This window comes from Entelurus aequoreus, linkage group LG11, assembly GCF_033978785.1.
Source record: "Entelurus aequoreus isolate RoL-2023_Sb linkage group LG11, RoL_Eaeq_v1.1, whole genome shotgun sequence".
NCBI lineage: Eukaryota > Metazoa > Chordata > Actinopteri > Syngnathiformes > Syngnathidae > Entelurus > Entelurus aequoreus.
The window spans coordinates 10,469,478-10,482,117 of NC_084741.1; the positions used below are offsets into that span (position 1 = coordinate 10,469,478).

Genomic DNA, 12,640 nt, shown 5'->3' on the forward strand with positions numbered 1-12,640 from the left:
CAGTGCACTGATACAAACTGACTGAATTCTTATGTACAAGGTTTGGAGGTATACAAAAACTGGGGTAAACCGAATCATACGAAAAACAGGGTGTACAAAATCTGAGGTACCACTACCAATTTCAGATTTAGGTCATGTGGTGACACAGCCAGAGTTGTACGGTCAAACCCTCCTTTCATCCATGCCTCATCCAGGTTCACTATTTCAGTACTGTTCTATTGTTTATTCTAGTCTGGGTCACAGGAAATCCGGGACTTATCCCAGCTGACTTTGTATGAGTGCATATTTTACTGTTATTTAAACGTAAATGGGACATATGATGATTCTAATCTTCGGTTAAAGGGGAACTACACTTTTTTAAAACTTTGCCTATCATTCACAATCCTTATATAAGACAAGAACACACATGTTTTTCTATTTTTATGCATTCTAAGTCATATGTAAATGTTAGCAGAAGTCAGCTAACAATGGACCTAATGGTATTCACTATATTCCTACTGTAAAGCGCTCTCAAAAAACATCCATCCATCCATCCATTTTCTACCGCTTGTCCCTTTTGGGGTCGCGGGGGGTGCTGGAGCCTATTTCAGCTGCACATGGGCGGAAGGCGGGGTACACCCTGGACAAGTCGCCACCTCATCCCAGGGCTCGCAAAAAACATAATTGTTTATATACATGCTGTAAGTATATATGTAATGTAGCAACAGGCACTTTCATAATAACATGTAATATTTAAGGGACAAGCGGTAGAAAATGGGTGGATGAATTCTGCGCATTTTTAAGCACACGGCAGCGTAATTTCACAGACGCATCACAACGTTGACTATTACCTTCAACAACAACAACAACCACCACGACCACTCATGGCAGACTCCGTAAGAGACAACAAAGACTACTTTGGGACAAATAATGATCCAGAACCTTATATTTTTGAGCCTGAATATACGGAGGATGTGCTACAAGTTTTACAAGCTGAGTGATAAACAGATAAAGCCTTAGTGAAACATTAAACTGTCATGTCTGTGTTCATGCTTTTGTTTGGCCATGTGCTGTTTTGTTTTTTGGACACTTCCTTAGTTCCTTGTTTCACTTCCTGGTTTTGTTTGTCACCATAGCAACCATTAGTTTCACCTGTTCCACGTTTGGACTCACACACACCTGTCTCACGTTTTCACAGTCATGTCACGCACCTGTTCACAGTTAGTCACGCACCTGTTTTCACTTATCATGTCACTATATAGGCTTTTCTGTTTCTGTTGTTCGTCCTGGCGACATCACACATTCATGCCATGTTCACAGTTTCTTGTCACGTAAGTTTTTGTTTAATGTTCATAGTTCTCCGCCATTGTGCGGGCCTTTTGTTTTGTCATAGTCAAGTTTTTTCCTCTGCGGTGAGCGCTTTTTGTTTATACCTTTTTGTTTGAGTTAAAAGATTAAACATGTCCTCACCTGTACGCCACGTATGGTCCAATTCTTTTGCACCACGGGAGAGCAAACCACGCCATAGACCGAGCTATGACAGATGTCGCCAGCACGAGAGCTCTCCCGCAAAAAAAATTGGACAATTTTGACGAGGCAACGTGGGAGGTCCTCCGCGCGTTGGAGGAAGAGACGCTGCGTTATTCCTCCGGTAAGCGCAGAGACCTGATGTGGGGGCCAGATGGAAATCTGGTGCCATTGAGCTCCAGTTGGTCCGAGGATGGCGCTGCGTCACCGCAGTCCTGGAAGCGCCGCTCCAGACCAAAGACATCAGGGAAGGCGAGCGGACAGCATGCGGCGCTGCCGCAGGCTCCTCCCACTCCGGGCGGAAGCAGGTTGCTGCCAGCTCCACAGCTCCAAAATGACATCACAGACCAGGATTTTTTTTTTCTGAACTCTTTTTCTTTTGATCATCCGCCTCCAGCCAAAGACTCTAAAAACATGATAAGACATTACCAGGACATGTTTTTAGAAATCAGATCCTGTCAATCCAAGCCACCCAAATTCCATGCCCCGCCCCCCAGGACTCAAGCCACGCCCAAGTCACACTTTTTTTTTTCACCCACAAGATCCCAGGTACAAGAAGAAAGACATTTTGGACAATTTAGAGGGGAGGATTCTGCCCTCCTCCTGAACCCCCTCCGCCCACCCCAAAAGACGGTTCCAGACCGCGGGGAGCGCGTCTGGGATCCGCTCCTTGAGGGGGGGGCTAGGGCTGGGAATTGTTCAGGTGGGGTGGGTCAGCATCGCCATGCCAAGCCACAGCCTCCAGCTCGGCCACCACCACCACCTGTCTTTCGTCACGCCAAGCCACAGCCTCCAGCACGACCCCCACCACCTGTCTTTCGACCTGCCAAGCCACAGCCACCAGCACGGCCGCCACCACCAGTTTTTCGACCATGCCAAGATCCACCTGCTCCACGCCCAGCTCCACGCCAAACGCCACCAGTACCTGCTCCACGCCAAGCGCCACCAGTACCTGCTCCACGCCAAGCGCCACCAGTACCTGCTCCACGCCAAGCGCCACCAGTACCTGCTCCACGCCAAGCGCCGCCAGTACCTGCTCCACGCCAAGCGCCGCCAGTACCTGCTCCACGCCAAGCGCCGCCAGTACCTGCTCCACGCCCAGTCGCAGCTTCACGACGCCAAGCGCCGCCAGTACCTGCTCCACGCCAAGCGCCGCCAGTACCTGCTCCACGCCAAGCGCCGCCAGTACCTGCTCCACGCCAAGCGCCGCCAGTACCTGCTCCACGACGCCAAGTGCCGCCAGTCGCAGCTTCACGACGCCAAGTGCCGCCAGTCACAGCTTCACGACGCCAAGTGCCGCCAGTCGCAGCTTCACGACGCCAAGTGCCGCCAGTCGCAGCTTCACGACGCCAAGTGCCGCCAGTCGCAGCTTCACGACGCCAAGTGCCGCCAGTCGCAGCTTCACGACGCCAAGTGCCGCCAGTCGCAGCTTCACGACGCCCAGTGCCACCAGTCGCAGCTTCACGACGCCCAGTGCCGCCCGTGGCTGCCCCACGCCGCCAAGTGCCGCCCGTGGCTGCCCCACGCCGCCAAGTGCCGCCCGTGGCTGCCCCACGCCGCCAAGTGCCGCCCGTGGCTGCCCCACGCCGCCAAGTGCCGCCCGTGGCTGCCCCACGCCGCCAAGTGCCGCCCGTGGCTGCCCCACGCCGCCAAGTGGCGCCCGTGGCTTCCCCACGCCGCCAAGTGCCGCCCGTGGCTGCCCCACGCCAAGACCAAAGCCAAGACCAAGACCCGCCAAGTGACCAAGACCAAGAACCGCCAAGTGACCAAGAACCGCCAAGTGACCAAGAACCGCCAAGTGACCAAGAACCGCCAAGTGACCAAGACCAAGACCCGCCAAGTGACCAAGACCAAGACCCGCCAAGTGACCAAGTCCAAGACCAAGTCCAAGCACCGCCACGCCAAGTCCAAGACCAACCATGTCAACACCAAGACCAAGTCCAAGACCAACCATGCCAAGACCAAGACCCAGACCCTCGCCAAGACCAAGACCAAGACCCACGCCAAGTCCAAGACCCACGCCAAGACCAAGACCCGCCACGCCAAGCTTCGCCGCCTGACGCGCCACGCCAAGCTTCGCCGCCTGACGCGCCACGCCAAACTTCGCCGCCTGCCATGATGACGACGCGCCTGCCTCCTCGTCTGCCACGAAGGTGGCCACAGCCTGGTCGTCCGCCACGCCAAGTGCGGCCACCTCATCGGCCATGGATATGGCCATTCCCGGGTTGCCCACCTCGTCAGGTACAGCGGCGATCTACGCGTCGCCGCCACCTGATCCTGCCCCGGTGGATTCGGGGACACCTGGTCTGGCGACCCACCGCCATGTCCCCCTCCCCCCCTCCCATGACTCTTGATCCTGTTTTTTGTTTTTGGACATCTGGGATCTGTCCGTAAGGGGGGGGTTCTGTCATGTCTGTGTTCATGCTTTTGTTTGGCCATGTGCTGTTTTGTTTTTTGGACACTTCCTTAGTTCCTTGTTTCACTTCCTGGTTTTGTTTGTCACCATAGCAACCATTAGTTTCACCTGTTCCACGTTTGGACTCACACACACCTGTCTCACGTTTTCACAGTCATGTCACGCACCTGTTCACAGTTAGTCACGCACCTGTTTTCACTTATCATGTCACTATATAGGCTTTTCTGTTTCTGTTGTTCGTCCTGGCGACATCACACATTCATGCCATGTTCACAGTTTCTTGTCACGTAAGTTTTTGTTTAATGTTCATAGTTCTCCGCCATTGTGCGCGCCTTTTGTTTTGTCATAGTCAAGTTTTTTCCTCTGCGGTGAGCGCTTTTTGTTTATACCTTTTTGTTTGAGTTAAAAGATTAAACATGTCCTCACCTGTACGCCACGTATGGTCCAATTCTTTTGCACCACGGGAGAGCAAACCACGCCAAAGACCAAGTCTTGACATAAACAGCTTGTAGCAGAATTGCTAAGTGCTAAACAAGCAACATAATATGTGAACACAATAAAACAACCACTTACTGTACAATGTCTGCTCTCTCTCTGGGATGTTCATATATTCCCATTTAGATGAATAATTAATCATAATTCACAGGGAGTTGAAAAAAGCGTTGCCACACGAGCGTCTTTTCGTGCCTTTATAGTATAGGTTGGACGTCAAAGTTGACCAACTTGTCGGTTTATGGTCACAACTTTCTACTATCCAGGTGAGAGCCATGATTTATAATCTAGAGTTAACTTTTACCAACTCAGAAACAAAGCAGCAGTAGCAGCTGGTCACCAGCTCAATATGTCAGTACTGCAGCATTAGCTCGTTAGCTCTCTGTGATCAATGTGCGGCTAAAAATAAATTGTTGAATCAATAATACTTGGTTAGTATTCAGGTCTCGAGGTATACATGGAGTATTGTTGGAGGGTTTTAGATGTTGTTTTAGAGGGCTCTATGAGCAGAATAGGGGAGCTCCTATCGACTTCATTGTTAGCAGACTGTTGCTAACGTTTATTTACGAATTCGAATGCATAAAAAAAAATACATATTTTATTGTCTTACATAGGGATTGTGAATGAGAGGCAAAATTAAAACACAAAAATGCAGTTACTCTTTAATCAGATAATTAATTGTCTAGACAATGTGTATTGGATATGCTTTGGTTTAAATTTTGCTAGGGATGTCCGATAATAGCTTTTTGCCAATATCCGATATTGTCCAACTCTTAATTACCGATACCGATACCGATGTATACAGTCGTGGAACTAACACATTATTATGCCTAATTTGGACAACCAGGTATGGTGAAGATAAGGTCCTTTTTTTTAAAAATTATAAAATAAAATAAATAAATTAAAAACATTTTCTTGAATAAAAAAGAAAGTAAAACAATATAAAAACAGTTACATAGAAACTAGTAATTAATGAAAATGAGTCAAATTAACTGTTAAAGGTTAGTACTATTAGTGGACCAGCAGCAAGCACAATCATGTGTGCTTACGGACTGTATCCCTTGCAGACTGTATTGATATATATTGATTTATAATGTAGGAACCAAAGTATTAATAACAGAAAGAAACAACCCTTTTGTGTGAATGAGTGTTAATGGGAGACGGAGGTTTTTTGGGTTGGTGCACTAATTGTAAGTGTATCTTGTGTTTTTTATGTTGATTTAATAAAAGATAAAAAATAAATTAAAAAAACGATACCGATAATAACAAAACCGATACCCATAATTTCCGATATTACATTTTAAAGCATTTATCGGCCGATCTCTAAATTTTGCTCAACCTTCACATTTTTAACCCGTTTTTTATTTGTCTGTCTGCAAACGATTTGTGATGTGGAGGCTTTCCCAGATTGCGAATGAAATCTCCCCCCACCCTCTCCAATAGAATTTAAGTTTTGCTTTTGAAAATGTACACCATTAAAATATATATCTTGAAGACGAACATCACCACTATTTCAATAAGAGTAGATATTAAACAAGTCTTAAACAATGAAGTAAACATCACTACAAATGACTCCAAATGTGCGGGAACAAGCACTGCCCCATCTGCCACTTCGCCATGTCTTCATCATCATTTCTACCAATTAAGATAAAGATCTGAAATTGCGGAACAGAGGTACTAACGTTTTGTGTTTTGTGGCAACCATCAAATGGAAGTTTGGCACCGTGCCACGCCCACATCCTACAGATGTTTACATTTTATCAGCACCTACCAGTTTCGTATCTGTGTCTGATCACTTAAAGAGCAGTAATGCCTGTTTGATTATTAAGGGCAAGGAGCACTTTTTGCCCCTGGGCTCCGCCCACTAGAAATAGGCTTGAACAAGTACTGACCCATCTGCCACTTCAGGGTGTCTTCATCATCAGTTCTACCAATTACGATCAAGATGGGATTTTGCATTAACGTTTTGGGTTTTGTGGCGTACAATCATATCAGAGTTTGGCGCCATGCCACGCCCACATCCATCTTACTGCCCATCTGCCTCGTATCTCTCATTTTTATCTAGGCTCATTTGGTCTCCGTCCCTAGGAGGACTTTGTTTTTGGCTAAAGAATGGCCGACACAAACCAAGATGGCTGACTTCCTGTTTTGTTTCAAATATGGGTTCTTGAGACTTTACCGTGTATAGTGTCATGATACACGGCGTGGCGCGGTTGGGAGAGTGGCCGTGCCAGCAACCTGAGGGTTCCTGGTTCGATCCCCACCTTCTACCAACTTAGTCACGTCCGTTGTGTCCTTGAGCAAGACACTTCACCCTTGCTCCTGATGAGTCGTGGTTAGGGCCTTGCATGGCAGCTCCCGCCATCAGTGTGTGAATGTGTGTGTGAATGGGTGAATGTGGAAATAGTGTCAAAGCGCTTTGAGTACCTTAAATTAGTGGTCCCCTACCGTTTTGTAACTACGCTTGAAATTGTGTCCCACGGACCGGGTGGGACACATCTGGGAATTTTTGGGGGGGTTTTTTGTCATAAAAAAATACAATCATGTGTGCTTACGGACTGTATCCCTGCAGACTGTATTGATATATATTTATATATAATGTAGGAACCAGAAATATTAATAACAGAAAGAAACAACCCTTTTGTGTGAATGAGTGTAAATGGGGGAGGGAGGTTTTTTGGGTTGGTGCACTAATTGTAAGTGTATCTTGTGTTTGTTATGTTGATTTAATAAGAAATAAAGATTTTTATTTTATTTTGATTTTTTTCTTGTGCGGCCAATCGATCCACGGACCGGTACCGGGCCGCGACCCGGTGGTTGGGGACCACTGCCTTAAAGGTAGAAAAGCGATCTACAAGTATAACCCATTTACTATAGACGTGTCCAGCTATTTTTGTCGTGACGATACGTGAAACTGGAGGAAGGGGGTTACATTTGACTCATTTTAAAGAAAGCCCTAGAGCGGTGGTTCTTAACATTGTTGGAGGTACCGAACCCCACCAGTTTCATATGCGCTTTCACCGAACCCTTCTTTAGTGAAAAAGAAAATGTTGGGTTTTTTTCAAATTAAAGACAAAGTTATATGTTTTTGGTAAAACTTTAGTATGGGGAACATATTCTAAGTAACAAAGACTTAATTTAGAGTTATTTGGTTAGGGTTAGGGTTAGGGTTAGAGGGTTAGGGCCAGGGTTAGAGGGTTAGGGTTATAATACGGCCATGCCGAATAAGGCATTAATAAGTACTTAATAATGACTAGTTAAGAGCCAATATGTTACTAATTTGCATGTTAAAAAGAAACTAATTAATGGTGAATATGTTCCCCATACTAAAGTGTTACCATGTTTTATTACTGGTGCACAAAATGAAGCGTGCATGAACATCACCTTGTTCAAAGAACAAGACCAACACAGTGCATAAACTCACAACAAATTACACACCTGCAAATCAGTGTGACTTCTGCTGTTGCCGTATCTGTAATATGCCGATAGGGAGAAGTTTTTATTTACACGATAAGTCGGGTGTGTCTTGACTGCCGAACCCCTGAGCCTGACTCACCGAACCCCTACGGTTCGATCGAATCCAGGTTAAGAACCACTCGCTCTAGAGAGCCAATTTTAAAATGACGTGTTCAAGAGCCATGAAATATAAATATTTTTGCCGAATCTGATGCACCTGCAAAATTTGACTAGTTTTCGTAGAAAAGCTTTTATCTCACTGCTTGTCACACGCTGGTGTTGTTGTGCACACGCCACAATTAGATGAAAATAATACTTCGTCATACCTTTTCTTGTGTTTCCTCTAACCAAGTAAAAATGTCGAGAGTTTAGCGCCTCATCCAATTTGTACTAACTTGTTTATGTTGACCAAACAGTACAAAGTATGTATTTTATAGACGCCAGAGCAGGCGGGACAGCATGAAAGGAAAAGGAATAAGAGGGAGCACAGCAGGGCCTGGCTGGCAGCATGAACCAGAAATGCCCACATTAGTACGTCCGTCAATCTGTGATGTCACAATGTATTCACTCTTTAAAAAAAAAAGACTGCAAAACAAGTGCATGAACCTTATGATTTGACACTTTGGCATTATAACACGGGTAGCCTACATTCTATCAACGTTTATGAGTCGTAAAATATTACATTTTTTAACATGGAAAAAATTGAGATTGCATGTTCTGCCCTTGCTTGTGTGGGTTTCCACCTCTGGATTCTAAGTTGTTCATTGGTCTGTTTATGTGCGCTGTGATTGACTGGCCACCAGACTAGGGTGTACTTCTCAGCCTGTAGTCAGCTGGGATAGACTCCTGCAATCTGGTGAGCCTGAACAAGATAAGCAGTGGAAAGTGAATGAATGAAAAAATTGTTATTGATTTACTTTCTTTGAGCAAATCTAATCATGCTGTAGATCAGGGGTGTCCAATTTTTTTCCACTGATGGGGCCATTCTTATATTTTTTATTTTCAAAACCAATGCAATATTCATTGTAACCATAAGGGCTACCCTCAATTTTGGTGAATGTTAAGTCATATATATACACTACCGTTCAAAAGTTTGGGGTCACATTGAAATGTCCTTATTTTTTCAAGGAAAAGCACTGTACTTTTCAATGAAGATAACTTTAAACTAGTCTTAACTTTAAAGAAATACACTCTATACATTGCTAATGTGGTAAATGACTATTCTAGCTGCAAATGTCTGGTTTTTGGTGCAATATCTACATAGGTGTATAGAGGCCCATTTCCAGCAACTATCACTCCAGTGTTCTAATGGTACAATGTGTTTGCTCATTGGCTCAGAAGGCTAATTGATGATTAGAAAACCCTTGTGCAATCATGTTCACACATCTGAAAACAGTTTAGCTCGCTACAGAAGCTACAAAACTGACCTTCCTTTGAGCAGTGACCCCAAACTTTTGAACGGTAGTGTATATATATATATATATATATATATATATATATATATATATATATATATATATATATATATATATATATATATATATATATATACAGTACAGGCCAAAAGTTTGGACACACCTTCTCATTTCAATGTGTTTTCTTTATTTTCATGTCTATTTACATTGTAGATTGTCACTGAAGGCATCACAACTATGACACCTGTGAAGTGAAAACCATTTCAGGTGACTACCTCTTGAAGCTCATCGAGAGAATGGCAAGAGTGTGCAAAAAAGTAATCAGAGCAAAGGGTGGCTATTTTGAAGAAACTAGAATGTAAAACATGTTATCAGTTATTTCACCACATGTGTTCATTCATAGTTTTGATGCCTTCAGTGACAATCTACATGGAAATCATAAAAATAAAGTAACGACGTTACTAACGGTTTTACTAGTAACGAGTAATCTAAATAATAACTTTTATGTCTGTTACAACGCTGTTAGCAGTAGCTTGATGTAACATAGCACGCTACTTTTGATGTGGTTTTATGTTAACAAGACAGCGTCATAAGTGCAGCAAGTTCAACGCAGTAAATATCTTTTTACTCGTGAAAGCAACAAGCAGCACCGCACTAACATGAAGTTGAAGGAAGAGGCACCATCACGCTGTGACACAGCAGACAACTACGTGGGAATATTGATCAAAGTGACAAACTTACCATCCATACAATACCCCGTTTGTTGACAAGAAGATATTTATTTAGCAGAGGTAACACAATCCGGTGAAAAGATTCAAAAGAGCCGGCGTCAAAGCCGACAAAGTGCGCTGCTAACTGCTAAAGCTAAAAAACACAGCTCCGTTCAAACTGTCGATGACATCGCACGTCACTAGGCAACAGGCCCCGCCTTTTAAAAGCACATACTCCGCACACTGTGCCCTTATATTAAACATCTCTCAAATGCATATGCCAGATATTTAAAGTTTAGTTTTTTTTAAACAATGTATAAATTACTCTCCCTAGTGAAGTAGTAGTGAATTATATTTCTTTCTTTTTCTTTCTTTTAGTTTATTTCGAACATGAACACATTTACATCATAATACATCACACAATTTCATATCATTTCATTTACATCATGCCCGAAAAGGAGTAGGAAGAAGCAAAGCTTATTTAATCCTACCCCTTTCCCACTTTAAAGCATTTACAATTATATAAAATCATTTATATAGCGCTTTTTCTCTAATGACTCAAAGCGCTTTACACAGTGAGTCCCAATATTTAAACCAGTGTGGCTGGCACTGGGAGCAGGTGGGTAAAGTGTCTTGCCCAAGGACACAACGGCAGTGGCTAGGATGACGGAAGCGGGGATCGAACCTGGAACCCTCAAGTTGCTGGCACGGCCTCTCTACCAACCGAGCTATACCGCCCAAAGTAATCAATTACATTTATTAAAGTGTAATTATGTTAGTAATTAAATTACTTTTTTGGTACTAACAAGTAACTATTATTAATTTCTTTTTTAAAGTAATTTTTAGAACACTATTTGTATGTATAAATAAATGTGTGTGTGTGCGTGTGCGTGTATATGTATATGTATATATTTATTTATTTTTATATGTATACTTTTTTTTTTATGTGCAATGTTTTCCCTCCCAAAAAATGTTCTTAGTTGAATATTTGATGTGAAGTAATTGGAGCCTTATATAAGTAAATAATTTATAAGAACATTGTTTTTGATTCATTATTATTGTTTTGAACAATGCCAGTTTTAAAGTAAAAAATAGCCTACTTGGCAGCTTTCTGTTATTAGTGTCAATATTGCAACATTCTCCTGTTACATTGCACCTGTTTGCTTTTTTATTCCACTTTTTATTGATTTTTTTGTGATAGTATTTTTAAAATATTCCGCGGGCTTTTAGAACATTTGCTGCAGGCCTCAAATGGCCCCCCTGGGCCGCACTTTGGACACCACTGCTGTAGCTTTTCGGTGTGCACACTTGATGATTTGACAGGATGCTTCCATAAAGGATGCCGTTTAACGACATCATAATGCTGAGTCGGTAAACATTAACGCCTTCAGAAACATTTGAGGAGATGACCAAAGGATCCAATGCGACGGTTGAGGTAAAAGGAGATGGACGACATAAACGTCAACCCTCTGGCTGAATGTCTGACACAATGTTGTTGTTCCTCCACTCCCACTGTTGCTTCTTTTGTGCACAATTGAGAGCCTTACAGCAGCAGTGTGAGCGTGATGACATCATCCTCATATTTCCTGCTCTCATCACCCCAGGTTTGCCAGGCGAGGGGCGCACAGGCAGCCAGGGCCCTCTCGGTCGCCCTGGTAACCCCGGGGCACCTGGGAGGCCGGGCAATGCTGGGACCGCCGGACCAGCTGGACCTCCAGGATACTGTGACCAGAACTCCTGTTTGGGGTATAATGTTGGAGGTAAGTCATGCTAATGCTTTTTATTGCACTATAAAATACTCGGCTAAGAAACCATCAAACATTTATTAGGTCCATGTTTAGCTCTGACATAGTAGTTGCCATGGTTCTATTATTCCGCCTATTTATTTCTGTCCAGTTTCATTCATACATTTGCCATCTTTGTTTTTGGTTAATTCTAAAAAAGAGTCATATTTATTTAGGCCTCAGTTTTATATGCTGAGCATGAGTTCTACTTGTCAAAAGCTTTTGACTTTTTTCGAGAGAATTGTAGTCAGGAGTTGAGCGTCTTCCGACCGGAGCGTATTAAAGACAACAATGTAGAATAATCTTCACTTATTGTTCGCATAAATCTCCCAGACTAATCTGGCTTTAAGACGTTGATTCATTCCAAGATGGTGTGAAGCCGTAAACAAAGTTGGACAAACAAAGAAGTGCAGGTTTGCTAAAAGTGTCTGATGGATTCATCAAAACACATTTTTTATTCTACAAAGTGATGCCGCATATTGTTTTGTAACTTTAAAAATATTATTATTCTGAAAATGTTGCATCCCTCCTTCGTAAAACACAGAACAGTTGTTTTGTTCCTTGTACTATAACATCGAGCAGATGATTTGTCTCCTCAACTTAATGAGCAGATATTAAAAACTCCAATACTGAGCCATGTTGTGGAAAAAAGATTTAATGCTAGTTAATATTAGTTCGTATTAGTTTTTAACTTTGTAAAAGGTGTCCTATGATTATGTTTGAATCTGTTGAGTAAGGCGGGATGATCACAAAAGGGCAAAAAATAAGGAGAAGAAGTGAAGAACAGCATGCAATAGACATTATTTTGTTAAGACAAGATAAGATAAGACATTTTATACATGAAAAAGTTACATTAAAAAA

General features: G+C 43.2%; 1 protein-coding gene across 1 annotated transcript in view; it reads left to right on the forward strand.

Moving 5' to 3' along the window:
- LOC133660511 (collagen alpha-1(XIV) chain-like) overlaps window positions 1-12,117 on the forward strand; it is a 243,948-nt gene extending 231,831 nt beyond the window's left edge. The window contains exons 44-45 of the mRNA XM_062064049.1: window positions 11,600-11,755; window positions 12,113-12,117. Coding sequence (XP_061920033.1) covers window positions 11,600-11,755; window positions 12,113-12,117 — 161 coding nt within the window. The remainder of the gene's footprint in view (window positions 1-11,599; window positions 11,756-12,112) is intronic.
- Window positions 12,118-12,640: the final 523 nt, after the last annotated feature.